Source organism: Cebus imitator, unplaced genomic scaffold (assembly GCF_001604975.1).
Source record: "Cebus imitator isolate Cc_AM_T3 unplaced genomic scaffold, Cebus_imitator-1.0 Scaffold72, whole genome shotgun sequence".
Classification (NCBI taxonomy): domain Eukaryota; kingdom Metazoa; phylum Chordata; class Mammalia; order Primates; family Cebidae; genus Cebus; species Cebus imitator.
Window position 1 is genome coordinate 4608096 of NW_016107387.1, and position 26231 is coordinate 4634326.

Sequence of the window (26231 nt, forward strand, 5' to 3'; positions counted from 1 at the left end):
GAGGCAGGAGAATTGCTTGAACCCAGGAGGCGGAGGTTGTGGTGAGCCGAGATCGCGCCATTGCACTCCAGCCTGGGTAACAAGAGCGAAACTCCGACTCCAAAAAAAAAAAAAAAAAAGTCAGCTGGGCATGGTGTATTTTTCATCTGGCAGCCCTACCCTCAAACAACCCTGAAACCCATCTTCTTGTACCAACATTCTCTTCTGGGTGAGCAGCCGTCCCTTCGAAATGAAATCTCTAAAACCAGCTCATCCCTTTAATGTAGTGTCATCTTTCAGGTTCTGTTTCATATCACTCAGCTGTCAAGGAGTCTGGATGCTGTTCCCAAATGTCTCCACCCTTCCCCTATAGAAAAGTCTCATGCCAACTGCTGACTGAGTTCCACTTACAGCTGACCCAGACAACAATATCTACCTAGGTTCACCCCTTGCCAACCCACTAACTTCGTGGTAGACCAGGCCAATTTTCCTACAGCTCGGCTGGCTATTGTCATGCCCTGACTCTAAATACTTCCTTAGTCTCCTGCTTACTACCAAATAGTCCAAGCACCCTCTCTGGTTCAGCCCCAAGCCATATCATTCCATGTTTCAAAGCTCCAGGTAAGTAATCCACCTAGCTGCCCCAAACATGCTTTCCTACCTCTGCAGTCTAGACCTTTACTTTTTTTTTTGAATCGCAGTTTTGCTCTTGTCGCCCAGGCTGGAGTACAATGGCATGATCTCGGCTCACTGCAACCTCCACCTCGTGGGTTTGAGCAATTCTCTTGCCTCAGCCTCCCGAGTAGCTGGGATTACAGGCGCCTGCTATCATACCTGGCTAACTTTTGTATTTTTAATAAAGACAGGGTTTCACCACATTGGCCAGGCTGGTCTCAAACTCCTGACCTCAGATGATCTGCGCACCTCAGCCTCCCAAAGTGCTAGGATTACAGGCATGAGCCACCGTGCCTGGCATAGAACTTTGCTTTTGTTCTTCCTTCCATGTGAAATCTATTCCTCTTCAGTTAATCACGATGATCCTTTAAGACTGACATTCTTCATCTTAGCTTGGCTATCGTACCTGACCATCTTTCCAGAAAGGAATTGACAACTTCAAGAAGCAAGGCAAGATAGGGCCTTAAAAATGTCCCTCTCCATAAACAGCAATTCCATTTTTGGGGATTTCATCTAAGGAAATGAGAGATACAAGCAGATATGTCTATACGTGTCAAAGTTATCTGGGTGAAAACTTATGACACAATCATATTAGATGGCCTTCAAAGTTATGACTGAGGAAATACAAATGATAAAGAAAATAATAATCTGGTCATAAGAAGAGAAAAAAGTGCAAAAATACGTATTTGAGATTGTTCTATGTATATATTTATAGATAGAAAAATAAAAGACCAGAAAATAGATGGCAAAATAGTAGCAAATAGTTATTACAGAATAATGGAATCATGAGCAATTTTTTTCATTTTCATTTGTAAATGACAAAGTTTTTTTTAACAGTGTTTAACAGTTTTTTGTCTTTTTCCAATTATAAAGTATTTGGCAGGTATTTCTCAAAAAAATTTTTGAATAACCTATTGATGACTACAGAAGTCATTCCCATAGAAAGACTATGGAAACATAACCAGAACCTCATAAAACAGTTCCCAAGCAGTTAACTAGCTTGGGAAGAATGAACTGCAGCATTTGGTTACTTATCTCACATCTTTTTTTTTTTTTTTTTAATTTATGTATTATACCTTAAGTTCTGGGGTACATGTGCAGATTGTGCAAGTTTGTTACACATGCCATGGTGGTGGTTTGCTGCATCCATCACCTTGTCATCTACATTAGGTACTTCTCCTAATGCTATCCCTCCCCAATCCCCCACCCCCTGCTATTCTTTCCCTAGTTCCTCACCTACCTCTTTTTTCTTTTTTTTTTTTTTTTTTGAGCTGAGGTCTTGTTATGTTGACCAGGCTGGTCTCAAACTCCTGGCCTCAAGTGGTCCTCCCATCTCAGCCTCCCAAAGTGCTAGGATTATAGGCATAAGCCACCATGCCCAGCCCTATATTTGGTTATTTCTCTCTTTCAACGTGGCATAACTCTACCTGTGTGTATGTTTTCTTTACCAAACATTGATAATTTTTAACATTTCTTATTAAAATTATTTCTAGTCATTTTATATTTCTGGTTGTTAATCCAATTTTATATGTTCTAAATGGTTATTTCTTTGACTTTCTACCTTCCATCTGATGTCATTAATGACAGTGATAAAGCTAAAATAAGGATTTCTAGAATGTTTTAGCGATTTGCTTTGTGTAATATTTTTTACTCCATTTCCATTTTCCATCTTACTGTTTTGTCCAGAACTTTCAAAACATAAGAGTGATGAAGAAGGTATCCTTATTTTTAAAAAGCAATGTCTCCAGTATATCACTGTAGATCTAAAATTGATGCTGAAGCACGTAAGCTAATATAAATTCCAAATGGCTAAAATTTTTAATATAACCATAGAAAAGGTAGTACATAAAATCAAATATTTATCAAAAGGTATGATATACCATTTAACCCAGCAATGCTATTACTGGGTATATAGCCAAAGGATTCTAAATCATTTTAGTATAATGATTTAGAATAAATATACCACATGCACAGGTATATTTATTGCAGCACTATTCACAATAGCAAAGACTTAGAACCAACTCAAATGCCGATCAATGATAGACTGGATAAAGAAAATATGGCACATACAACGAACATATGAAAAAATGCTCATCATCACTGGTCATCAGAGAAATGCAAATCAAAGCTACATTGAGATACCATCTCATGCCACTTAGAATGGTGATTATTAAAAAATCTGTAGACAACAAATGCTGAAGAGGATGTGGAGAAAGAGGAACACTTTTACATTGTTGCTGGGAGTGTAAATTAGTTCAACCATTGTGGAAGACAGCGTGGCAATTCCTCAAGGAACTAGAAATAGAAATTCCATTTGACCCAGGAATCCCATTACTGGGTATGTATTCAAAGGATTATAAATCATTCTATTATAAAGACATATGCACATGAATGTTCATTGCAGCACTGTTTACAATAGTAAAGACCTGGAACCAACCCAAATGCCCATCGATGATAGACTGGACAGGGAAAATGTGGCACATATACACCATGGAATACTATGCAGCCATAAAAAACGATGAGTTCATGTCCTTTGTAGGGACATGGATGAACCTGGAAATCATCATTCTCAGCATGAGATATATATATATATATATATATATATATATATATATAAAGAAATATGACACACAAACACCATGGAATACTATGCAGTCATAAAAAAGGATGAGTTCATGTCCTTTGCAGGGACGTGGATGAAGCTGGAAACCATCATTCTCAGCAAACTTACACAGGAACAGAAAACCAAACACCACATGTTCTCACTCATAATGGGAGTTGAACAATGAGAACACATGGACACAGAGAGGGAAGCATCACACATGGGGGCCTGTCGGGGAGTCGGGGGGTAGGGGAGGGATAGCATTAGGACAAATACTTGATGTAGATGATGGATTGATGGGTGCAGCAAACCACCATGGCACGTGTATACCTGTGTAACAAACCTGCACATTCTGCATATGTATCCCAGAACTTAAAGTATAATAAAAACAAATAAATAAATCTAAATCTTCCAATATTGGCGTGGAGGAAAAAGGAGACGGTTTGAGAAAATATTTGTAGCAAATATGACAAGAGTTAAAGAACCTACGGAAACAAGTAAAAACATTGACCAAAGCGGAATAAATGCATAAGAACATTGAACAGATGATTGCAAGAGCAGACTTACAACTAATAAAGAAACATGAAAAAATCTTCCACCTCGCTCCTCATTGAAGAAATAAAAATAAAAAACAAGATGCTATTTCTTCGGATGCAAAGGCACAAGAACAAGATGATGAACTTCGGTGATTCAAGGGGAAGGGTAGGAGGCGGGTGAAGGATAAAAGACTGTACATTGGGTCTGGGGTACACTGCTCGGGTGATGGGTGCACCAAAATCTCAGAAATCACCACTAAAGAACTTATCCATGTAACCAAATGCTGCCTGTTCCCCAAAAGCCTATTAAAATTTTTTAAAAGATGCCATTTCTTTTTGTTCAATAAATTAATAAGGGATGAAGATTTATTATACAGCATGGTGATTATAGTTAATAATAATATATTATATACTTGAAAATTTCCAAGAAGGCAGGGCATGGTGGCTCATGCCTATAATCTCAGCACTTTGGGAGGCCAAGGCAGGCGGATCACCTGAGGTCAGGAGTTGAATACCAGCCAGGCCAACATAGTGAAACCCTACCTCTTAAACAATCCTGCGTGATCTGTACATGTACCCCAGAACCTAAAATACAATTAAAAAAAAAAAAGAAAGAAAATTGCTAAGGGAATAAATTGTAAATGTTCTCACCACAAAAGGTAAGTATGTAAAGTGGTGGATATGTTAGCTTGATTTAATCATTTTGCAATGTGTATGTGTATCAAAACATCACCTGATACACTATAAATACACACAATTTTTGTCAATTATACCTTAGTAAACCTGAGGGGAATTTTAATAAGACAGAAGTATATCCAATGTCCAGAAAACTACACATCACTAGTGCATCTGCAACTTTTCACTATATTTTGGAAACAAATTTGTCAATATGGATGCTAAAATTAATCAAATCTAATAAGGGTGATTTAAACATTTTTTAAAATTCAATATTTAAAATTGGAATGGTGATTACACAGGTACACATGTACATGCATTTTTTAAAACTTACTAAATTCATACCGGGCACAGTAGCTCATGCCTGTAATCACAGCATTTTGGGAGGCCAAGGCGGGGGGATCACTTGAGGTCAGGAGTTTGAGACCAGCCTGGCCAACACAGCAAAACACTGTCTCTACTAAAAATACAAAAAAATAGCTGGGCATGGTGGTGCATGTCTATAATCCCAGCTACTTGGGAGGCTGAGGTAGGAGAATGTCTTGAACCCGGGAGGCGGAGGTTGCAGTGAGCAGAGATAGTGCCACTGCACTCCAGCCTGGGCGACAGAGTGAGATTTTGTCTCAAGCAAAAAAAAAAGAAAAGTCTCAATATTTAAAATTGAGATGGTGACTACACAGGTACACACATGTTAAAACTTCCTAAATTGTATACTTATAATGGGTGCATTTCACTGTATATAATTTAGACCTCAATAAGGTCGATTTAAAAAGTAAAAATAGATAACGAAACAGTCACATTTCTGCTTTGACTGTGTAATTCCACTTGCAAGAATTAAGCTTATGAAAATAATCACAGCTGATGATAATGATTTAAATACGAGAAACTTCAATACAGTATAATACTGGAAAAATATATATCATTGTCTCCATAAAGAATTGGTTCACTTAGGCCAGGTGCAGTGGCTCATGCCTGTAATCCCAGCACTTTGGGAGGTTGAGATGGGCAGATCACCGGAGGTCAGGAGATCAAGAGCAGCCTGGTCAACACGGCAAAACCATGTCTCTACCAAAAATACAAAAATTAGCCAGGCATGGTGGTGCTTGCCTGCAATCCCAGCTACTCAGGGGGCTGAAGCAAAAGAATCCCTTGAACCCAGGGGGTGGAGATTGCAGCGAGCCGAGATCACTCCACTGCACTCCAGCCTAGGCGACGAGAGTGAAACTCCATCTCAAAAAAAAAAAAGAATTGTTTCATTTAATAATATATTAACCATTAACGACTTAATTATTAATGATTGATGTGTATTATTAAGATGAAAAAAAATGTCTTGCACTAACAGTGCTTAAATGAGAAAAGCAGGATATAAAACTAGAATTTTCAGTTGTTTGTATATACTTCAAAACCTATCAGTGTATTTACAATGGTTATCTCTAGAGGTTAAAATTACAGAATTTTTTACATTTTTTTTATAACGCACAACATTTAATTACATCATTAGAAAAGCACAGAAAATCAAATATTGCATGTTCTTACTTATAAGTGGGAGCTAAATCTTGGTTTCACATGGACATAAGGAAGGGAACCATAAACACTGGGGACTCCAAAGGGAAGGAGGGAGGGAGAGAGGCAGGGGGACAAGGGCTGAAAAACTTCCTATTGGACACTGTTCACTATGTGGGTGACAGTGTCAAGAGAAGCCCAAATCTCAGCATCACACAATATATGCTTATAACAAACCTGCACATGCACCCACTGAATCTAAAAGTAAAATATAAACGATAGATAGATAGAAAGAAAGAAGAAGAAAAAAAAGAATCCTAGACAAAACCATACACAGGCCTTTTATCTTTTTCTTTTTTTTTTTTTTTCCAGAGGGAGTCTCACACTGCACTCAGGCTGGAGTGCAGTGGCATGATCTTGGCTCACTGCAACCTCTATCTCCCAGGTTCAAAGAATTCTCCTGCCTCAACCTCCTGAGTAGCTGGGATTACAAGCACCTGCCACCACACCTGGCCTGATTTTTGTATTTTCAGTAGAGACGGGGGTTTCACCATATTGATCAGGCTGGTCTTGAACTCCTGACCTCAGGTGATCCACCTGCCTCAGACTCCCAAACTGCTGGGATTACAGGCATGAGCCACCGCACCCAGCCCAAGGACAGGATTTTTAAACCGTACATATTCATTTGCTGTTAAATAGTGATCCTACTGTCTGTAGGAGGTTGGGAAGTCTGAGCTCAGGAAGGAGGAACATGGCAAACTCATGCCATTTGTGGGTCTGATATTGGGTAACACTCCAGCATGCTGGCCCCCTCAGTTTTCTCCCTTCCTCGGTCTGAACCAAGCTCCCCAGACCGGCATGGTGGCCTACGCCTGTCATCCCAGTACTTTGGGAGGCAAAGATGAGAGGATTGCTTGAAACCAGGAGTTCAAGACCAGCTTGGACAACAAAGTGAGATGCTGTCTCTATAAAAATTAATTTTAAAAAATTAGCCAGGCATGGTAGCATGTGCCTGCACTCCTAGCTACTCAGGAGGCTGAAGCAGGAGGATGACTTGAGCCCAGGAGCTGAAGACTGCAGAGAGCTATGATGGCATCACTATACTCCAATCTGCATCACAGAGTGAGACTCTCTTGAGAGAGAGAGAGAGAGGAGAAAGAGAAAAGGAAGGAAGGAAGGGAGGGAGGGAGGGAGGTAGGAAAAGAAAAAAGAGAGAGAAAAAAGAAAGAGGGAGAGTGGAAGGAAGGCAGGGAGGGAGGGAGGGAGGGAAAGAAAAAAGAAAGAGAAAAGAAAAAAAGTGGGAGGAAGGAAGGAAGGAAGGGAGGGAGGGAGGGAGGAAGGGGAAGAGAGGAAGAAAGAGAGAAAGAAAGAGAAAAAGACAAAGAAAGACAGGAGAGAGAAAAAGAGAAAGAAGAGAAGAGAAAAGGAAAGACCAGACTCCTTAACAAAACCTTATGTGGTGTGTCTGCAACCAATTCTCCAGCCTTTCCTCCCCAGCCAAGCAGCCTTTTTATTAATTCATTGAACAGAGGCCTCTCGGCCCCACCTCCTTCCCTGGTTGGCATTTCAGTTCCCAGGTCCTGGAATCCACTTTCCCATCTTCCCAAGCCCTTCATTGACACTGAATCCTTCAAAATTCAACTAGGTGGTTGGTTACCCCTCCAGGGAAGCCATTACATTTTCCTGCTGTAACTGTCATAGCTCCTTGTAAGTGTCCTTTCTAACATGTTTCTGTTCCAATCATGTGCCTGTGTGATTATTTCATTAACATCCATTTCTACATCTAGACCACAAGCTCCTGGAGAGCAGCCCCAGAATCTGGGTTTGTACTCATCACTCAACAGGCATTCCATGCATTCCTAGTCTGGTCTTTGGACATTCAATAAATTTTCGTTGAATGAATGTTTCCCCATCTGTGAAATAAGAAGAGCTCACCTAGATTTCAAGCCATAATATTTAAAGCCTGGATTCTGGGATCCTCCACTCCTCCCTCCAAAGCTGGTTACCCAAAAAATCCCAGGAAATTCCAGATTGTATCTCCCTCATTAACATATTACAAACCTGATTATCTTTCAATTCCCTGAGGCTTACTGGGAGCTCCCAGGCCCTGGGGATTTGACAGCAGGAGAGAGATGGAAATCCTGATGAGTCACTGAGGCTAATTACTAATTTGGGAGTTTTTTCAAACTACTGCACCCTTTCCCATTGCTGTGGTAACTGGATGGGAATTCATCTAGCAAGAGAAAATGTACGTAAAGATTACCTCCCTCCCTCCTCTAGGTTTCTGCAGGTGAAAAGATGTAATGATAGAATAACGAACATTTCCTATGGGGCTGGCACTGTGTTCTACATAGAACTCATTTAATACAACAACCCTGTAACAAAAGAGGTACCATTATGGTTCTATGTTAAAGTTACGGCCCAGAGGGATTTAGTAACTTGCTCAAGGTCACAAAACTCCAGAGACCCTGCTCTTAACCACTGTAATATACTGTCTCTTTTTTAACAAGCAAATGTCACCAAAAAGAGACATTTAGTGACAACCATTTGACCCACTGACTGCTGCAGAACAGTGCTTCACTAATGGAGGCAAGAGAGAAGGTGGTGGGGGTTGGCATCTCACGGGTCACATGGCAAACACTGCTTTCTCAGGCTGAAACTCAAGAGCGGTGATGCTTGTGGAATGAACACTGACAGGTTCCCCCCTCCCCCAAGAACAACAATCACTGGTCTGTAGGGAGCTTCAGCTCTCTGCGCAGAGCTGTGGGCTTCTTTTTTCCTTTTTCTTTCCTTTTCTTTTTTTTTTTTTTTTTAAAGCAGGAAGCAAGCCATGTGCATCAATTATCAGGAACTCTTTAATCCAACTGGGACCCCAAACAAACACCCTGCTTTAACCGGCTGAAGTGATACAAACAATTTACGAAGCCTCATAACCCTGCAGCATCCCAAGTAAGTAGACCGTGATCTTGCGGACAATAAAATGCAAGCCCGTGCTAATACATTGTAGGGGAGTGCATGTGCCTTACACAGAAGGATGCTAGCTCCAAAATAGCAAACTCACTGCCTTTGCTGGGCACTCGGCACGGTACCTGGCCTGCAGGTTCTCAGATTCCATTGGGTTTAGAATAAAATCCAAACTCTTTACCGTTGCCTGCTAGGTCTTACATGTTCTGGCGAACCTCAGCCGCCTCCTAAGCTCCAACGACACTGGTTTTCTTTCCGCGTCTCCGTACTCAGCTCTTTTGGGTCTGTGGCAATTGTACTTGCTGTGCCTCCTGCCTGGATCAGTCCTAGATCTTGCACTGAACGCATCCTTCTCATCACTCAGCTCTCAACGCAAGCATCTCCTCCTGCCTCTGAGGCCTTGGCCTTCAAAGTCCCATTCCCTACTGGAAGCTCTAGAGCTGGCGTTACAACACTGTCTGGCCCGCGAGCCTTCAACGCTTCGATAAATGCTTGTTGAATGCAAAAACGCTGATCCCACTTCAGTCTGCCAGCTCACCCCACGCCCTCTCAAAACACCTAGGGGAATTCATTTCTGAAGAGAACAGAAGCAAGCGACAGCGTAACGCACCCACGCAAAACAAAGCCGGTAATCCGGGGCTGAACTGGTCAATGGCATCTAAAGAAGGCCCCAAGAAAAGCCCTTCCGGATAGCGCACACACTTTTCAAGGGGCGAAACCAGGGGGCCAGACGGCCGGCGGCGCAGCGCTGCCTACCTTGAACTCCGCGGAAAGTTGGGGTGTGTATTCGCGAGTCCAGAGCGCGCGCACCAGCGCCGCCAGCTGCTCGGTGACCTCGGCGCGGCCCGGCGCCGCCCGGTAGCGCCCCAGCGCCAGGAACTCGGCCAGCAGGTCGGTGTTGCTGAGACACTGCACCACGGCGTTCATGAAACAGGTGTTGCCGTGGTTCTTCAAGCCCTGGGCGCCCGGCGGCCGCGCCCCATCGCCGGCAGGGAGCTGGAGCTGGGGGTGCGGTCCCGGCGGGCGCTCCTCCCCGGGGCTCCCGGGGGCCGCTGGGGCCCGGCCCGCGGCGCAGGCAAAGCCCCCCTCACCGTCGCCGTCGCAGGGTCCCGGCTGGGGCCGGGGCGGCGAGTCCCCGGGGCGGGAGCGGCTGCCCAGCGCCAGCAGGAAGCGGCTGAACAGGCGGCGCAGGGAGCGGCGGCGGCGGGGCCGGGGCGCGGGCGGTCCCCCTCCTGCCGCGTCCTCGGGGCCCGGGTCCATGGCTGCCGCCGGCGCAGCTCCAGACGCGGAGCCCCCGGGCCCGAGGCGGACGAGCGGCCAGCAGGCCCTGCAGCTTCGCTAGGCGCCCGGCGCCGGCTACCTGCGGACCAGGTGTGCGGGGACGGGGCGGAGGCGGAGCCAAGGGCGGGGCCGCCCCGCCCCGCGCGGGAATCCGGCCGCACGACCGGCCCCCTGCAGGGCCGCGCCGGGCCACCCCTACCCCTGCCTGGTGCCGCCCCCCGCGGCGCTGACTGGGAGTAGTCGCGGTCGGGTTCTCCACCCCTCCTTACCTCGTATACCGACAGGCCGGGGTTTCGCCTCTGCTCCTGTTCCTCGAGCAGCCTTCAGGCAGTGGAAACGATGGAGGAATGGGCATTCTGAAGGCGCCTGGTAAATCGCAAAGGCCTGGCTACTGCTGAAAGGCAGGCATCTCCAGAGCACAGCCTCGGGCGTGGTGAGAGGCGCGCGCTGGGTGCTGTGTGGGGGCGGGGAGCGCTTTCATGCACCGCTTGTTCCTCCGCAGGCTCAGGTGTGTGCGGACAGGTGTCGCCACCTCCTTCCAGACAGTCTGCCCCTTGGGGGAGGCAGAGCCTCTGCCTGCACCCGCCCACCCGGGACCTTCACTGGGAGCCACGTGTTGCCCTGTGGGGGGAAAAAACCACCCGAGTGGTTGTGGTTTGCTTTTTTACACTACAGATTGGGTTAGAATGGTTTTCCAAAAGCTTGCGAGGCTTGATCATCCTTGCTTTAGTCGGCAAGGAAGTGGGCTCAAAGAGGTTATCCCAACATAGGAGGGGCGCCCGACCCGTAAGTGGAGAAACCGGAACTCGACCTGGATCTCTGGACTGCCAACTTCAGGCCCTTTCCAGCCTCAGTATTTGCTTACCAGGAAGTTTTCAGGCTCTCAGGTGCGCCCCCTACGCGGTTTCTGGTTCACTCCCTAATGCAAAATCCTCGCTGAATGATTGCCCAATCAGAATTAGTGTGGCCTTGCCCCGCCCTTGATTCCCTGAGTAACCCTGGGAGCCCCCCTTCACATTATCCCTTGCAACTGTCCCGTTTATAATTAATCAGGCAAGGTCTTGCAAAATGAGTTTCTCGTCCATTTCTAGCTCAAAAAGAGATCAGCACCATGTGAGATGCAGCATTCTAACAACGCCCTGAAATGTTGCTTGTTAATAAGTGATCATCATTTATTAAATATTCTTGATCCTGGCCGGGTGAGGTGGCTCACAGCTGTAATCCCAGCATTTTGGGAGCCTTAGGAGGCTGAATCACCTGAGGTCAGGAGTTCGAGACCAGCCTGGACAACATGGTGAAACCCCATCTCGGCTAACGATACAAAATTAGCCAGGCGTGGTGGTGCATGCCTGTAAAGCCAGCTACTCAGGAGGCTGAGGCAGGAGAATCACTTGATCACTTGATTCAGTGAGCCGAGATTGCGCCATTGCACTCCAGTCTGGGTGACAAGAGCCAAACTCCAACTCAAAAAAATAAAATTTTTTTTGATCTTTCAAACGGTTGCAGCGGTTACCTCTTGCAAAAAAAAGCCCCATTACTTAAAGGACAAATAACATGCAGCAGTTACTTCATGCAAAAGAGCAGCATTACTTAAAAGATAAATAAAACCTCAGACTGTACTGTGAATTGGAGACTTGTGTTCTGGAAAATGCCATTATTTACCCCTCTCTGGAAGAAGATACCCGGTTGGGTGATTAACACACAGGTCCATTTGATCACCCTTCTGGTGGAAAGCACAGAAGAAAGATGTAATGGCCAACTTCAAGAGAGCATCTCGTAAAATTTCATCTTTCTTTGGTAATTGCCCTGAGTTCCCCAACACGACACATTTTCTTTGAGAAAGCATGCATATTTCACTCTCTGTCAGGAATTCTGCCGATGCTGTAGTACATTAGACACTTAATTCTCACAATAAGCTTTAAAGCAGGAATTTATTCTTGCTTGACAAAAGAGAAAATTGCGGCTCAGAGAATTTTTTTTTTTTTTTTTTTTTTTGATGGAGTCTTGCTCTGTTGCCAGGCTGGAGTGCAGTGGTTGGATCTCAGCTCACTGCAACCTCTGCCTCCCAGGTTCAAGCAATTCTCCCACCTCAGTCTCCCAAGTAGCTGGGATTACAGGCAGCCAACACCACACCTGGCTAATTTTTTTTGTATTTTAGTAGAGACAGGGTTTCACCATGTTGGCCAGTATGGTCTCAATCTCGTGACCTTGTGATTCACCTGCCTGGGCCTCCCAAAGTGCTGGGATTACAAGCATGAGCCACTGTGCCCAACCAGCTCAGAGAATTTTTTTTAAAGCCTACCCAAGATCTGGATTTAAGTCTGAGTCTAGTCCCATACAGCTTAACCAATGAAATGACAATTAAGAAGGAAATTCACTTCACCTTATTTTTAGAGGATAATAGCAATGCTGTCTGTGCACAGATCATGAGGAAGGTCTGTGGGTTTTGCAGAGTTACAGAAAACAGATGATAACAGAAAACCAACAACTGAGAATTTATTCAAAATGTAAAAAGTACTAATTAGAGTCTGCACAAGTTACTCCTGAACATATTTCAATTTTAATGTACAATTTAAGAATATAAGATGCATTCTATAAGGAAAAAGAAAAAGAAAAAAATATGACTCAAGAACAAAAACAGAGAAGTGAGAAATCAAGACTAGTGTTGGAGTTATCTAAACTCGGTCTTCAACAGGATTGTGTGCAATGCCAAGGCTCAGAGTCACCTCACCAGCTTCAGGAGGTGTACGGGTACTTCCATCGCAAAATGGCTCCGTCAGCACTTACACTAACAATATATTGATTTCCTGGACTTATTCGGATGCGTGTGATGTTGCCACTGTGTCCCACCCCGACGTGAGTCACTTCACCCTCATTATAATCCCAAACTTTGACTAGATGGTCACTTCCACCTGAAAAAGATAAACACTTATATGGCATTGCTGCAATAGAAGAGAGAGAAACGGCCCTTATTTCAAATAACTGAATCATTTTCAAAACGGTCCCCATGTATCTATCTTTATAATAACACTGTTTTTTTTTTTTTTTTTGAGACAGTGTTTCACTCTTGTTGCCCAGGCTGGAGTACAGTGGTACCATTTCGGCTCACTACAGCCTCTGCCTCCTGGGCTCAAGTGATTCTCTCGCCTCAGCCTCCCGAGTAGCTGGGATTATGGGCAAGCACCACCAAGCCAGGCTAATTTTGGTATTTTTAGTAGAGACGGGGTTTGTCCATGTTGGTCAGGATGGTCTCAAACTCCCAACCTCAAGTGATCTGTCCATCTTGGCCTCCCAAAGAGCTGGGATTACAGGCATGAGCCACTGTGCCTGGCTGCATTTATTTGTTAATATCCAGATGAATCAAAGAGCTTGGCAGAAAATGATAATGATATTCCAATCGGCATGTTGTGTAGTAAATGCACCCTTTGAAATCCAATTCTTTTTTTTTTTTTTTTTGTGGGAAGGGCATCACATCATGCAATAATAAAGTGGAATTAAAAGACTGGCATTTAAGACTTCAGAAGGATGCTGGACAGCCCAGGCCATTTAAAGTCCCACTTTCGGCGGGGTGCAGTGGTTCATGCTTGTAATCCCAGCACTTTGGGAGGCCAAGACGGGCGGATCACCTGAGGTCAGGAGTTTGAGACCAACCTTGCCAACATGGAGAAACCGCTTCTCCACTAAAAATACAAAAATTAGCCTGGTGAGGTGGCGGGTGCCTGTAATCCCAGCTACCCAGGAGGCTGAGGCAGGAGAATCACAGGAACCCAGAGGCATAGGATTTAGTGAGCTGAGATCTCGCCACTGCACTCCAGTCTGGGTGACAGAGCAAGACTCTGTCTCAAAAACAAACAAACAAACAAATAAACATAAAGACCCATTTCTATTATCAATGCCCAACCACAAAAAACAAGCCTTTATTTGTGCCCCTAAGGTTCTTGTGCAAATGTTTCCTCTCATTGAAATGTGACTTTTGGATTTTTCTTTGTCAGCCACATTGGCTGCAGTGTTGCTTGGAGTCTGAATCTAACCAAGTTGCCTTGAGACCCTATGTGGTCTTTTCCAATTGCCTCCAGCCTGGGAGTTCCTTCCATGTCCTCATCTAAATAAACCAGGCTTGGCTTTTTCCAATCTCAGGACTAACCTGTGACAAAATGCGTTCCTTCTTGTGTGATATCCATGCCATTTATGGACCCGGACAGGGAGCCTTCCAATTCTCTGATTACTGACCCATCAAATACTTCCCAGTAAGCAATCTGGAATTCAGGAAAGAAGCATTAGACAGGATTCAGCTCAGGAGAATCATCCATGCACATGCTAACAAAAGCTGGTTCTACTTTATATAGAAGGTAGCAAAAATACACCACGGGATGATACTGGCTGAAATTATAAATAGGCTACAGCAGGGGGTGGCAAAACCATTTTAATATTTTTAGTATTGGTTTTAAATTTGCATTCTATTTAAGGAGATGTTGATGTGCTGATAAACCTGGATTATGACAGAAAGGGCTTTTGATAAGACTAAGCAGATTGAGCCTGAAGCAAGCTGTAAAAGAACGAACAGCCTCTGCATCCACAGCTAAGCTTCAGGCCTGGAGTGGGGAAAAGCATTTTCTTCCTTCCCACTAGGAAATGAGCACTCCCCGCTCCCCAGAGTTCTAGCGACTGGGCCTTACAGGCACTCTCCTGCTGTGACTGCATCCTCCCTCTTCCTCACCCCACCCTTATTCCCAACTTTCCCTTCTGCCCCAAAGCACTGGAATACTCCACAGGGAGGAGTTTAAAAAGGAACTGGCAACCTCGGTCCTGGGGAGCAGAACTACCTTAGGGTGGAGAGACAGGTGACTAAGGGAGGAGATTTTTTTCCTGAATATATTGCCTTTGTACCTTGAACTTTGTGAATGCACAATCTATTCAAAATTTAAATTTCCTTCTAAGGAAAGAATGCTTCTATTTACAATAGAAAAGGCATGGAATCAACCCAAATGCCCATCAATGCTAGGCTGTGTAAAGAAAATGTGCAGTGAAGAAAATGAGCAGTGGCTCACACCTATAATCCCAGCACTTTGGAAAGCTGAGTTGGGCTGATTGCTTGAGGTCAGGAATTTGAGACCAGCCTGGGCAATATGGTGAAACCCCGTCAGTACTAAAAATGCAAACAGTAGCTGGATGTGGTGGAACACACCTGTAGTCCCAGCCACTTGGGGGCCTGAGGCATGCGAATCACTTGCAGCCAGGAGATGGAGGTTATAGGAGGTTGCAGTGAGCCAAGATTGTGCCACTGAACTCCAGCCTGGGCAACAAAGTGAGACTCTATCTCCAAAAAAAAGAATAAGCTCAAGAAAATGTGGTACATATATACCATGGAATACTATGCAGCCATAAAACGGAGCAAGATCATGACCTCTGCAGACATGGGTGGAGCTGGAAGCCATTATCCTCAGAAAACTAACACAGCAACAGAAAACCAAACACCACATGTTCTCACTTACAAGTGGAAGCTGAACAATGAAAACACATGGACACATGGGGAAACGACACACTCTGGGCACCTGTAGGAGGGTGATGGGTGAGGGGAGGAAGAGCATCAGGAAGGATAGCTAATGGACGCTGGGCTTAATACCTAGGTGATGGGATGACCTGTGCAGCAAACCACCATGGCACAAGTTTACCTATGTAACAAACCTGCACATCTTGCACATCCCCTGAACTTAAAGATAAAAAGCCAGGCATGGTGACTCACGCCTGTAATCCCAGCACTTTGGGAGGCTGAGGTAGGCGGATCACAAGGTCAAGAGATCAAGACCATCCTGGCCAACATAGTGAAACCCTGTCTCTACTAAAATACAAAAATTAGCTGGGTGTGGTGGTGCACACTTGTAGTCCTAGCTACTCAGGAGGCTGAGGCAGGAGAATTGCTTGAAGCTGGGAGGCAGAGGTTTAATTGAGCCGAGATCACGCCACTGCACTCCAGCCTGGTACCTGGTGAAAGAGTGAGACTCTGTCTCTAAATAAATAAATAAATAAAATCCAGGGCACGGTGGCTCACAGATATAGTCCCAGCCCTTTGGGAGGCTGAAGCGGGTGGATCACAAGGTCAGGAGTTCAAGACCAGCCTGGCCAAGATGGTGAAACCCCATCTGTACTAAAAATACAAAAATTAGTTGGGCATGGTGGCGGGCGCCTGTAATCCCAGCTACTCGGGAGGCTGAGGCAGAGAATTGCTTGAACCCAGGAGGTGGAGGTTGCAGCCAGCCAAGATCACACCACTGCACTCCAGCCTGGGCCACAGAGCGAGACTCTGTCTAAAAAAAAAAAAAAGATGAAGAAAAAAACAAACAAACAAAAAGAGTGCTTGACCAGACCAGGAATCAGGAGTGCAAACTTGGCGTGCATTTCATTCATTTCTCTTTGTTTCTTGTTGGAAGCTTGCTGTTTTCTAATCACTATCCTGAGAATCTATATTCCTCTGAATCTAGCTAGACATTGTGCATACTATTTAGTTTTTTTCTTTTGCTTTGTAATGTCAGTTGATGCTTGATCATGTTAACAAAAAAATTCTGATTTCCTAGTGAATGCCTAAAGAGATATAAAACCATGCCAGAGCCCATGTTTCTCAGGAACGACACCCACAGAAGTAGTTAGAACTTCACTGCCTGCCTTCCCAGGCAAAGAAGCCAAACTGACACTCTCCTGGGCAGCCCTAGTAGGGCTCCATCTTACCCGAGTGTCCTCTGCCAGGGAGGCCCTTCCTTGAGGTCTAGGCCTTGGCTGGGTCCTTCTGTCCTTCAGGCCTCAACTCAGATGCTACTCCTTAAGGAGATCTTCACCCACTACACTAGTTGAAGGAGCTTCTCCCCGCCTGCCGGCATCATATCACCTGTTCTATCTCCTGTCTCAGTCTCTCACCATCTCATGTCTTGTTCACTTATTACTCGTTGTCCATTCACAGATTGGCTCATGTATGTATTAGCCAATTCCATCCCCTCCTACCCAAAATAAATTAGGAAAGTAGGGTTCATGAGAGCAGGGACCCTTTAAGCTGGGAAATCTATACCATGTGTAGTTTTTGTTGTTGTTGTTGTTGTTGTTGTTGTTTGTTTGTTTAGACAGGGTCTCACTCTGTCACCCAGGCTGGAGTGCAGTGGCACAATCTCGGCTCCCTGCAACCTTCGCTTCCCAGGTTCAAATGATTCTCATGCCTCAGCCTCCCAAGTAGCTGTGATTAAAGGCACCCACCACTGCCCAATTAATTTTTGTATTTTTAGTAGAGATGAGAGTTTCACCATGTTGGCTAACCTGGTCTTGAACTCCTGCCCTCAGCCTCACGAAGTGCTGGAATTACAGGCATGAGCCACTGTGTTCAGCTCCGTGTGTAGATTTTTAATGTATTGATGAAGGACAGTGATGAGCGATGAGGAGCTCTATTGCCTTTCTGTTTGAATTTAGTCAAAGTGATAACAGGTTTGGCCACAGCAATTCTACTCCAGCCTCAGAAATTCCCTAATAATAAAAACCAATCTACAGAGTACCTACTATGTGCCAGGCTTCCTGCTATAAGCCCCATAGGCGAGCATGACTTTAATCCTCACTCTATGAGGTCTGTGGTACCATTTCCACTTAACAGACGGGGAATTGAAGACACTGGAAGGTGATATGGCCTTTCCAAGTTGACATGGCTGATTGATGACAGACCGCCATTTGAACCAAGGTGATTGACTGCAGAGCCTGCCCCTTCCGTCACAACGCCTCCCTGCTTATCTCTTGCACTGGAAAGATCTCAGCTCTCGCTGGGAGGACTCACCTTTCTGTCTGTCCCGCTGGTGATGATCTGGAACTCCTCAGGGTGATAGCACACACACTGGAATAAGGTGTTGGCTAGGATCATCTGATTCCTCCTAAGCCGCCTGGGAAGTGGATGCAAAAGCTGTGAAAGTCAACTTTCTCTTCCCTAAAACATTTATTTACTATTCAAGCTGGATTTGGTACAAGCTGGGATTTGGGTTGGTTTATCTCTATGCCAAACATTTCATACTGCTCAACACAGTGACGTTTGTATTTCTTCAAAACAGACTTCGGGTTGCCCTGTGCTCTCTACTTCTCTATACTCCCATTGGCCTATCAGCGACCACCAGAGGACAATGGGAAGGGCCCTTTGCTAAAGACAGGGCACAAAACTCAATGAGACCCCTTAAGTTGCAGCGAAAAAGAAACAGAAGAGGCTGAACTCAGAGCCAACCTGCTGCCTCCCACACAATGTAATTGATTCTTGAGGCCGCCATTTGGAAGTGGAGCTCCCTACAGTCTGAGCAGCAGAATGTGGGGAAGGGCATTTTATTTTATTTATGTTTTAACCATCAATGTATCTTTAATTCGCAAATAAAAGCTGTAGCAAAATGTCATCCACACATTTGTACACAGGTTAAGATGTGCCATATCATGCGCAACCCTCAGAAAACATGAGCCTGTCACGTGGGGATTTTGCAAAAGCTGGCAGGCTCAACCCTTGTCTGCATATGGTAAGAAGTGCCTCCCAAGGCCCCCCACCCTGTCCAGGGTGCCCCCAAGAGGGAGCTGGCCTCCCACAGCTGAAAAGAGCCCGCCCTCGGAAGGGTATTTTAAAAACAGGCGTGATGGTTTACGCCTGTAATCCCAGCACTTTGGGAGGCCGAGCCAGGTGGATCTTGAGGTCAGGAGTTTGAGACCAGCCTGATCAACATGGTGAAACCCTGTCTCTACTAAAAAAAAAAAATACAAAAAAATTAGCTGGGCGTGGTGGTGCATGCCTCTAATCCCAGCTACTCAGGAAGTTGAGGCAGGAGAATCGCTTGAACCGGGATGCAAAGGTTGCAATGAGCCAAGATTGTGCCATTGTACTCCAGCCTGGGTGACAGAGCAAGACTCTGTTTCAAAGAGGGAATAAAATGGTATTAAGGGCTGGGTGCAGTGGCTCACACCTGTAATCCCAGCACTTTAAGAGGTCAAAGCAGGCAGATGACTTGAGGTCAGGAGTTTGAGACCAGCCTGACTAACATGGTGAAACCCCATATCTATGAAAAATACAAAAAGTTAGCCAGGCATGGGAACCTTGTAATCCCAGCTACTCGGGAGGCTGACGCAGGAGAATCGCTTGAACCCGGGAGGCAGAGCCTGCAGTGAGCCAAGATCATGCCACTGCACCACGCCGACCAACGCTGCATTTTAAGCCAGCATTTCAGTTGATTTTTATGTGCATAATAGAACCCCTGCCTTAGATACTGTACCAAGAAATATGTAAATATCGCTTCTCCTTCCATAGACAATGTGGTGGGTGGCCATCTCACAGGACAGGCTTTCCTGGCTAAAAAATGCACCTTCTGCACAGTTTCTTCTCATTATGGAAGTTTTCAAACGTGGTATCTGAGCTGAGCATTTTTAAAAGATTTTGGCACCAGAATTCCTGCTATACAACAGAACAGCTTTAAGGATTTGAGGCAGTCACAAACCATCCATAGAAATAAGTTCAGACATGTCCTTCTGGTTCTGTATTTTCCCAGTAGGAAGGTCAGTATAGGCTAACACTTTCTACAAGTGTGGTCCTTCAACCAGCACTCCCAGCTGGGAGCTTCTTAGAAATGCAGAATCTCAGGTACCATGCTACATTTATTGAATCAAAATCTACGTTTTTAACAAGATCCCCAAGAGACACACAGGGCTAGAAGACAAAAGCTTGCTTTGTGTTTCATTGTTTTTTTGTTTCGTTTATTTGGTTTTGTTTTTGAGACAGAGTTTCACTCTGTCACCAGGCTGGAGTGCAGTGGCGTGATCTCGGCTCACTGCAACCTCCGCCTCCCGGGTTCAAGCAATTCTCCTGTCTCAGTCTCCTGAGTAGCCGGGATTACAGGCACGCACCATCACGCCCAGCTAATTTTTGTATTTTTGTAGAGATAGGGTTTCACCATGTTGGTCAGGCTGGTCTCAAACTCCTGACCTTGTAATCTGCCCACCTCGGCTTCCTAAAGTGCCAGGATTACAGGTGTGAACTACAGCGCCCCGCCCTGATTTGTGTTTTTTAATGCATTAAGTACACAGTGAGTGCTCATTCCCATTAAGGGTTTCTCATATTCTTTTGTCATGCATGTCTCCTTCCTCCCATCTTTGCACTTATCCTCTCTTATGCAGCGATATTAAGGCAGTGCCTCATAGGAGTGGTTGAGGGGTGATAGGTAGGTGGGGAGAGGGGTTGGAGGAGCAGGGTCTGATTCTAAAATAAAAACACAGCAAAAATGCTTATAGTCAAAAATCCAAAAAGCCACTTTTCAAAAATCCTTTGAGTTACTCCTACAATAAAGTTCACATGCTTTGGTCTAGCTGGTTTGATGTTAGTCATTCTATGGGGGAGTGATATGCTTAGAGCATAAGAGGTCCCTGGGAATGTGTCCAACCAAGGGGAAAGGCAAACTTAGGTCCCACCAGCATCCCTCCCCTCCTTGGAGAGATTATTCTGGGCTTCACCTGACTGAGCGGAATGATGAAAAGCACTGCCTGCATTAGTTCTTTTTCTTTTTTTTTCTTTCTCTCTTTCCTTCTTTCTCTCTCTGTCTCGATATCTCTCTCTCTGCCTTTTTTTTTTTTTTGAGACAGAGTTTCAGTCTAGTTGCCCAGGCCAGAGTGCAATGTCATGATCTCAGTTCACTGCAACCTCTGCCTCCTGGGTTCGAGCGATTTTCCTGCCTCAACCTCCCGAGTAGCTGGGATTCCAGGAGCCCACCACCACACGCAACTAATTTTTGTATTTTTAGTAGAGAAGAGGTTTCACCACATTGGCCAGGCTGGTCTCGAACTCCTGACCTCAGGTGATCCGCCCACCTCGGCCTCCCAAAGTGCTGGGATTACAGGCGTGAGTCGCTGTGCCTGACCTCATATTAGTTATTTTTCTTGCCCCCTTTCATTTCGGACATTTAGGGTTGAATTAGTGTAAGTTAAATCATGCTTTGCTGTGTGGACCCAGAAAGCTATTTCCCTATCTGCCCAGAAACTTCTAACATTCAGTTCTCCCTGGAAAATGTACCCTTCTCACCAGCATTGATAAACCATGGACATTCATGAACAGCTTCTGATGAACATCTCTTTACCGTGTTGCATTAGGTAAGATTTCTACCTTCTATTTGAATCCTCTCTCATGTTCAATAAACTGTTGGCACGATTGGATTTTGCAAGTATCACAGTATCCTCCCCATCACAGGTACCTACACAAGGTCCCAAATGATACAAGTGCCATCAGTGCTAGCGGTGACACACTCCTCATTGTTCTTCTTCACCCTAATGCAGGACACTGAGGATTTGTGCTCCTTCAGGGCCTCCTCCAGCTTCTGGGTCTGACAGCCTATCTGCCATACCCTCACCTGAAAGCCACAGAGCACAGGATCTTGATATACATTCGGGACTTCTGAAGGGAAAAGAAAAGATTCCAAGAGCTGTTTCACCTTTGCTGTGCTTGGCTTGTGTTTTTTAATTCTCTGTCTTCATCTTGGTTGGGTGGGGTGGGAATGCTAAACTGAAGAGCAGGAATATTCATATATAAGATGTGATCATCCTCAACAGAGCTTGAAAAATTCTACTAACAATCCTGTACCTGCTTGTATGTACAGGCTGAGAAATTTAATCAGACACCTGCTACGAAAATCAATAATGCCAGGCCCAATGCTAAACCAAATGAAATAATGTCTATTCACTTTTGCTGATCATTGCTCTCAAATTTCTGGTACCATCAGGAAATTTTGTGGGTACCCAGAGCCATACTGAAACTTTTACAATCAGCTGTTCGATTTTAATCATTTAAGAACAAATGGTTTGGTTCCCAACTCTACTGAATCCAATACCTATTTTATATGACAAATTTTTTTTTTTTTTTTTTTTTTTTTTGAGACGGAGTTTCGCTCTTGTTACCCAGGCTGGAGTGCAATGGCGCGATCTCGGCTCACCGCAACCTCCGCCTCCTGGGTTCAGGCAATTCTCCTGCCTCAGCCTCCTGAGTAGCTGGGATTACAGGCACGTGCCACCATGCCCAGCTAATTTTTTGTATTTTTAGTAGAGACGGGGTTTCACCATGTTGACCAGGATGGTCTCGATCTCTTGACCTCGTGATCCACCCGCCTCGGCCTCCCAAAGTGCTGGGATTACAGGCTTGAGCCACCGCGCCTGGCCCTTATATGACAAATATTTTTAAATGCCTGTTTATTATCCCGAAGTGAAATTCATAGGTAATACAACTACCTACACACAAAATTTAAAAACATTAATATCATGCTTTAATAAAAAGGATAGATAAAAGGAAAGTTGTTTAGTTAGTATAGTATTTCTTTAATTTTTTTTTTTATTTTTTGAGACGGAGTCTTGCTCTGTCACCCAGGCTGGAGTGCAATGACGTGATCTCAGCTCACTGCAACCTCAGCCTCACTGTGCCCAGCCTGACTTTTGCATTTTTAGTAAAGACAGGGTTTTACCATGTTGGCCAGGCTGGTCTCAAAACTCCTGACCTCAGGCGATCCACCCTCCTCAACCTCCCAAAGTGCTGAGGTTACAGGCATGAGCCACGTACCCGGCCAGTATTCTTTTAATGGACAAAGGATCTGTCACAACTGCCCCAGAAAACATAGCAGTCAGATGCTTATGCCTTCTTATAATGACTGTGTTGGATTTATGAAAAATAAGATGAGCAGAAAGTATTCTGTACAAGTTGTACAAGACAACAGAATAACAATGATTAGAGCGAACATTAGGTTAAAAACTAGTGTTATTATGCACACGTATGTTCACTGTGGTGCTATTTACAGTAACAAAGACGTGGAATCATCCCAAATGTCCATCAATGATAGACTGGACAAAGAAAATGTGGCACATATACACCATGGAATATTATGCACCCGTAAAAATGGATGAGTTCATGTCCTTTGCAGGGACATGGACGAGGCTGGAAACCATCATTCTCAGCAAACTGACACAAGAACAGAAAACCAAACGCCGCATGTTTTCACTCATAGGTGGGTGATGAACAAAGAGAACACTTGGGCACAGGGAAGAGAACAACACTCACTGGGCTAGGTGCCGGGGGTGGGGGTGAAGGGGTGGGAAGGGACAGCCGGGGGTGGGTGTGGAGGATGGGGAGGGATAACACCTGGAGTAATGCCTGATGTAGGTGACAGGAGTGGGGGGATGGCAACAGCAAACCACCATGGCATGTACGTACTTATGCAACAATCCTGCAGGATGCAGGACGTGCACATGTACCCCAGAGCCCAAAATACAATTAAAAAAAAAAAAAAAAACCTAGTGTCAGGACACGTAATAACAGACCTGCCTTATTTGTACCTGATATGAGGAAAATAACATTCTAAGACATTGTCTAAATTGTGGAAGGAGAAGTGAAGCAAAGAAAATGAGAAAGCACAACTTTATCCCAAATGAGTAGGACTGTGTTCATTTCTATGGTGTCAAAATAATTCCCCCTGTGGTGACATGGGGTAGGTTAATGACCAGTGTCAAAGAAAAAGAATCCTCCTTGAAATTTGATGACAGGTGGATGTGCACATTTCATCTTTAGGCAGGATAATGTTGAAAATATCTAACTAGTATGGTGTGGGTACCGGCCAAACAGGCCCAGGACTGGATCGAACGTCTTGGAAGGACTCTGGATGGATATGAACCCTGCAGTTGTGGAATTGTAGGGAGTTTGGGGTACACTCAAGGGAAGGAGGAAGGGTAGTGGGGTTGGGATCTTCACAGTTGGGGCATTTGGGCAATGACCATTTGCCATTGAGAATGAAAGTACTCGGCCGGGCATGGTGGCTCACACCTGTAATCCCAGCACTTTGGGAGGCTAAGGTGGGTGGATCACCTGAGGTCAGGAATTCGAGACCAGCCTGATCAACATGGTGAAATCCCATCTCTATTAAAAATACAAAAAAATTAGCTGGGCATGGTGGTGCACACCTGTAATCCCAGTTACTCGGGAGGCTGAGGCAGGAGAATTGCTTGAACCTGAGTGGTGGAGGTTGCAGTGGGCTGAGATCATGCCATTGCACTTTAGCCTAGGCAACAAGAACAAAACTCTGTCTCAAAAGAAAAAAAAAATGAATGTGAAACATCTGATTAATGGAAGTGTTATCTTCACTTTACACAGGAAACAGAAGCATAAAGAGATTAAAGAGCATGCCGCAACTCACATAGCTGAAAAGTGGTAGAAGGGGGATTTGACCCAGCACTCATCTGCATTGCCTAAACTCTCCTAAAGGCTACCTGCAGATGTGTATCTTTCTTCTCCCTAATAAAGATGCTCTAACTAATAAAAAGGATGGATAAAAGGAAAGTTGTTTAGTTAGTGTAGTATTCCTTTAATGGACAAAGGATCTGTCACAACCACACCAGAAAACACAGTAGTCGGATGCTTATATCTTCTTATAATGACTGTGTTGGATTTATGAAAAATAAGATGAGCACAAACTACTCTGTTCTTCCTATGACAGGGGATTAAGGAAAAGAAAAGAAAATGTCTCAAAGAGAAAGGGAAGGCTTTGGGATAGGAAAGAATCTGGGGCACAGAGGAGGAGAGATCCAGAGATAAATGTGCAAGTGAAAGGTGTTACAGGCTCCTCAAAATAATGGAAAGGAAAGCTTGAGCTCATTTAAAAATGACAGTCAAAACGTCCGGATATCAAAGAATTGATGCTAAAAACATCATCTGCTTTAAAAGATAAGATGAAGACCATTTATACAACTACGATCCTTGGAGGAAAAGACCAAGCAAGCCAAAACACTCGCCTGAATTCATTAACTCTAGTCCACATAGAACACTTTCATGTCTGTATTGTAAATGTCCCTTCTGTGCACAAATGTACTTAGATATATATTTATAGGCTGGGCACAGTGGCTCACACCTATAATCCCAGCACTTTGGGAGGCCAAGGCAGGTGGATCACCTGAGGTCAGGAGTTTGAGACCAGCCTGGCCAACATTGTAAAACCCTATCTCTACTAAAAATACAAAAATTAGCTGGGCATGGTGGCGTGCACCTGTAATCCCAGCTACTCAGGAGGCTGAAGCAGGAGAATCACTTGAACCCAGGAGGTGGAGGTTGCAGTGAGCCAAGATTGTGCCACTGCACTCCAGCCTGGGTGACAGAGTGAGACTCCATCTCTCTCTCTCTCTCTCTCTCCACATATATATATATATGTTTAAGCAGGACCAAATTAACATTTTGATGAGATCTGAAAATACATCATAAATAAAAGTTCTAATATTATAAATACATATTATTTTAAATATTTATTTGTATTTAAACAATATAAATATATATTTAAATATATAATAAATTTTAATATATTTAAATATATAATAAAATTATATTTAAATATAATAAATGTTTATTATATACTTTATAAAATATAAATGACTACTATGTGATTCTCCTGTGTCAGCCTCCTGAGTAACTGGGATTACAGGCATGCTGCCACCATGCCCAGCTAATTTTTGTAATTTTTTAAAAGTAGAGATGTGGTCTTGCCATGTTGGCCAGGCTCTTCTCCAACTCCTGTCCTCAAGTGATCTACCCGCCTTGGCCTCCCAAAGTGTGGGGATTACAGGACTGACTACTACGTTTTCTGGTGTAGTTGTGACAGATTCTTCGTCCATTAAAGGAATACTATACTAACTAGCAACTTTCCTTTTATTCATCATTTTTATTAGTTAGAGCATCTTTATTAGGGAGAAGAAAGATACACATCTTCAGGTAGCCTTTAGGAGAGTTTAAGCGCCACCTCTCCCATGAGCTGAAAGACTTATACACTCAACTAGATAATATTGTGCCTGGGGTATATAATTTAACATATATATAAATATATATATCTATAATATTAGATAAGTATAATACATATATAATGTTAGAACTTTTATTTATGACGTATTTTCGGATCTCATCAAAATGTTAATTTGGTCATGCTCGAATCCCAGCACAAACATGTATTTTCTTTTTTTTTTTT

At 44.3% G+C, this 26231-nt stretch overlaps 2 protein-coding genes and 1 long non-coding RNA gene across 8 annotated transcripts in view; 1 reads left to right on the top strand and 2 right to left on the bottom strand.

The window, feature by feature from the left end:
* USP43 (ubiquitin specific peptidase 43) overlaps positions 1-10309 on the bottom strand; it is an 84138-nt gene extending 73829 nt beyond the window's left edge. For both annotated transcript variants that reach the window (XM_017531442.2, XM_017531441.2), the window contains exon 1: positions 9691-10309. In XM_017531442.2, the coding sequence (XP_017386931.1) occupies positions 9691-10194 (504 nt within the window). In that variant the 5' untranslated portion in view covers positions 10195-10309. The remainder of the gene's footprint in view (positions 1-9690) is intronic.
* Positions 10310-10570: 261 nt separating this feature from the next.
* Positions 10571-24562, top strand: LOC108306499. Of its 2 annotated transcripts, XR_001826168.2 has the most exons (3): positions 10571-10648; positions 10891-11102; positions 18288-18619. It is a non-coding gene; the product is annotated as an uncharacterized LOC108306499 (long non-coding RNA). The 2 variants fall into 2 exon arrangements; XR_005200828.1 differs by lacking the exons at positions 10891-11102; positions 18288-18619 and adding an exon at positions 24377-24562.
* The window catches only part of CFAP52 (cilia and flagella associated protein 52), a 67011-nt gene continuing 53465 nt past the window's right edge, over positions 12686-26231 (bottom strand). For all 4 annotated transcript variants that reach the window (XM_017531446.2, XM_017531445.2, XM_017531444.2 and 1 more), the window contains 4 exons: positions 21448-21599; positions 18020-18122; positions 14360-14471; positions 12686-13127 (listed from right to left, as the gene is read on the bottom strand). In XM_017531446.2, coding sequence (XP_017386935.1) covers positions 12952-13127; positions 14360-14471; positions 18020-18122; positions 21448-21599 — 543 coding nt within the window. In that variant the 3' untranslated portion in view covers positions 12686-12951. The remainder of the gene's footprint in view (positions 13128-14359; positions 14472-18019; positions 18123-21447; positions 21600-26231) is intronic.